The sequence below is a fragment of the Panthera uncia genome, chromosome A2 (assembly GCF_023721935.1).
Source record: "Panthera uncia isolate 11264 chromosome A2, Puncia_PCG_1.0, whole genome shotgun sequence".
NCBI classification, from domain to species: Eukaryota; Metazoa; Chordata; class Mammalia; order Carnivora; family Felidae; genus Panthera; species Panthera uncia.
In genome coordinates, this window is record NC_064816.1 from 148,679,595 (window position 1) to 148,682,716 (window position 3,122).

Genomic DNA, 3,122 nt, shown 5'->3' on the forward strand with positions numbered 1-3,122 from the left:
AACAAACAAAAAGAGTCTTACTTCTGCCCTCCATATCCAGTTCCGCTATGTGGAGATCAACACCCATGAACTGTTTCTTGGGTATTCTTGCAAAAATCTTCATAGAAGCACACACAAACATCTTAGTAGACACACATGACTTCACACCATACACACCCTTCTGCATATTGCTTTCTTCTAACTTTTTTAAAAAGCTTATTTATTTTGAGAGAGAGAGAGAGAGAGAAAGAGCATGAGTTTGCAAGCAGGGGAGGGGCAGAGAGAGAGAGGAAGAGAGAGAATCCCAAGCAGGTTCCGCACTGTCAGCTCAGAGCCCAACTGGGGGCTCCGTCCCACAAACCGTGAGATTATGACCTGAGCTGAAATCAACAGCTGGACGCTTGACTGAGCCATCCAGGTGCCCCTGCTTTCTTCTAGCTTGATTTATCTTGGAGATTGTTCCAAATCAGTATATGCTGATTTACCTTGTTCTTTTTAAACAGCTGCATATTATTCCAAATATATGGCATATATTTGTTGTCTTTTCTTGCCAGCAGCCTTTCCTCTTTCTTCTGGGAATAGTAACCTGCATTTGCTTTGGGGAATAATTTCTTCCTCACGGTCAATCCTGCGATGGGTGGTGGTGAGGGGTGGGGGGTGGGGGATGACCCTGACCCCATCTCCGGGCTTGGACATATGTCCTGGACCCTACTGCAAGGATTGATTCAGCGATGGACATGTGACTCTGGCAATACCACTTGTCACATGTCACATCGGGGCAATGCCAGTCATGGCCAGGACTTTATTCAAACCGTTAAGGAAAGAGAAGTCAGTAAGGGACAGGGAAAGGACTGTGACTTGGGCAGTAGATGGCTTTGTGACCCTTCCCGTGCACTGGGAAGCAAACAGCCTACAAGCCCCTGAAATCCTAAGGGAATTGTGTTATCAGAGACACTGGCGTGTGACTCACGAAGGCTGGTGTTGGCTAACCCACACGGACATCTCCAGCCCTGCCGCACCAATGACAAGCAGGCTGTGCCTTGATCCCAGGTGCAGAAATGGTAATGTGGGGATTTACAAGCTACCGCCATGCCCACCCTTATCGTTACTGTCACATTCTTTAACTCTTATGGACTCTCTCCCTTCCTGAGGACAATCTTTGGAGCAGCTTAGGGAACCCCCTGGCTGTGCAAAATTATTTGTTCCTTCAAAGATTCCTTCACCACGATCATCTTTTGAAGTGCATGGGCCGGGGAACTAACCAAGCTCATGCTCATTTCCTGGGCCACGGTATCATTGACAGCGTGTCTCACACCTGGCTCTGGGGCTGGAAAATCTCTTGGCCAAAGACGTTTGATGATCCCCTCTATGTCCACTCCGAACGTTCTATTTGTGTGCTCTAGTTGGGTGTGCAAACATGGGCTGCATATTCGGGCTAGGCTGAGGATGGAAAAGATTCCGGGTTGTCACCTGGCCTGAGAAGGGGCTGATAGAAGATGAATCACACACATCACTGGGAACCTGTTGGTAAAAAAGGGCAGGACGAAGGAGTGGTCCTTTCCTCCTGGGAAGACTTGTTCCAGCAAGATGAGCCATGGTCCAGAGAGAAACACGACCCAGGGGAGGCTCTGCCCCAGCAGAGAAGCATTTCTTTAACAGAAAGATGCCTGGCCCCGCCCCCATCCCTCTCGCTTTCCTGAACCCAAGGAAGAAGGACCTTGCAGACCCTTGGCTGCAATCGGAGTTGTGAATCATACAGCAACACTCACATGCACTTGGCAATGAGAATTTGATTGTTGACAGCCAAGAATAGACTCTGTGAAGGGGATTCTGCCAAAATGCAACCACGAAATAAAATATGTTCTGCTACCAATACTTAGTTTTTCTTCTTTTTGGGTGGTTTTACAATTTTTCACTTTATTCACTTGTGTAAAGTGAAATGATTGTAAGTGACGTGTTCCTAGCCTTCTTTCTGCCGAGAGGGAAGACCTCCCTGGTGTCTCATGGTAACGTGCATTCTGATTGCAGATCTTAGGTGATTTGGTTGACTTCTGGGTGTAGTGTGGTGGGAAGGCAATCTGATTTCTCAAGTCCAATCCAAAAGAATAAGCCAAGAAACCTACAAACTTATATGTAGGGTAAGCCCTCATCCCCATGGAAATACAGGAGGAAATGAGAGTGAGGGACCATTAATGAGAGGAAACAGATGCGGGACTGGGATTGGAGAGGGAGGTTCAGAGCTAGAGGCTCAGGTGACCCTGGGGCAGCCAGGTAGGGGGTACAGGCTGAGTGAAGGCCATGGAGGAAGGCCCGGCCTGGGAGTCAGAGAACCCACCAAGCCCGCGCTCGCAGGGTGCAGCCTTCGGAAATGCTGTTGACTTGCGATTTGCAACCGAAGCCGAGGATGTTGTCAGCGCACGTAAGAGTCCCCAGCGCTTCGTGGAGGTTCACCAATGCGACCTGAATCTGAAATGTTCCTCCACTTGTCCCCTCAGACCGTGGTCCTCCCGTCTCTCTCTCCAGTGTCAAGAGTCCGGGCCGAGTGGCGGCCTCACCCCTCTGCCCTGACTCCACGACAGCCCAGAGGAAAGCCCCTCATCTTCCTGGAATCTCACCGCGTCATCCCTGTAAACTTTATTCCCATTTTACAGAGGACAGGCGGGAGGCTGGGAGGTGCATGCCCCGGATTAGAGGACAGGTCTCCCGGCTCCAGGATCCGCGCTCCTCTCTCTGCAGCAACTGGCATCCTGCCAAGGGAGCGGGTGGCCGGCGGGGCCCGGGGCTGTGGGGCTGTCCCTGCTCCTCGGCGCCTCCTCCCTCCCCGTCCCCTCCCCGTCCCCACCCCCACCCCCCCAGGCGCCACCCCGCCAGCCCCGCTACCGCCTGCCTCCACCCGCTCCTCCCCGTGCCCCGGCTGTGCGCGGAGGCTGCGGCTCGGCCAGGGCAGGCGCGGCGCGCACGGCTGGCGGAGGCGGCGGCGATCGGGCACGGGGGTCCGGCGCGGGGAGCCGGGCTCAGCCCCGGCCTGCGCGAACCGCGGCCCTCGTCCACCCGAGGCCGGCCTGGGGGGCCCGCAAGGCGCGCGGAGCGCCGAGTGCGCGTCGGGCTGGGCCCCGCACCCCGGCGCAGGAGCGCGGGCGCGG

The 3,122-nt window shown here is 54.2% G+C and overlaps 1 protein-coding gene across 1 annotated transcript in view; it reads left to right on the forward strand.

Moving 5' to 3' along the window:
* Window positions 1-2,277: 2,277 nt before the first annotated feature.
* Window positions 2,278-3,122, forward strand: part of CLEC2L (C-type lectin domain family 2 member L) — a 15,373-nt gene continuing 14,528 nt past the window's right edge. The window contains exons 1-3 of the mRNA XM_049642302.1: window positions 2,278-2,398; window positions 2,503-2,606; window positions 2,836-3,073. Of these exons, the coding sequence (XP_049498259.1) occupies window positions 2,278-2,398; window positions 2,503-2,606; window positions 2,836-3,073 (463 nt within the window). The remainder of the gene's footprint in view (window positions 2,399-2,502; window positions 2,607-2,835; window positions 3,074-3,122) is intronic.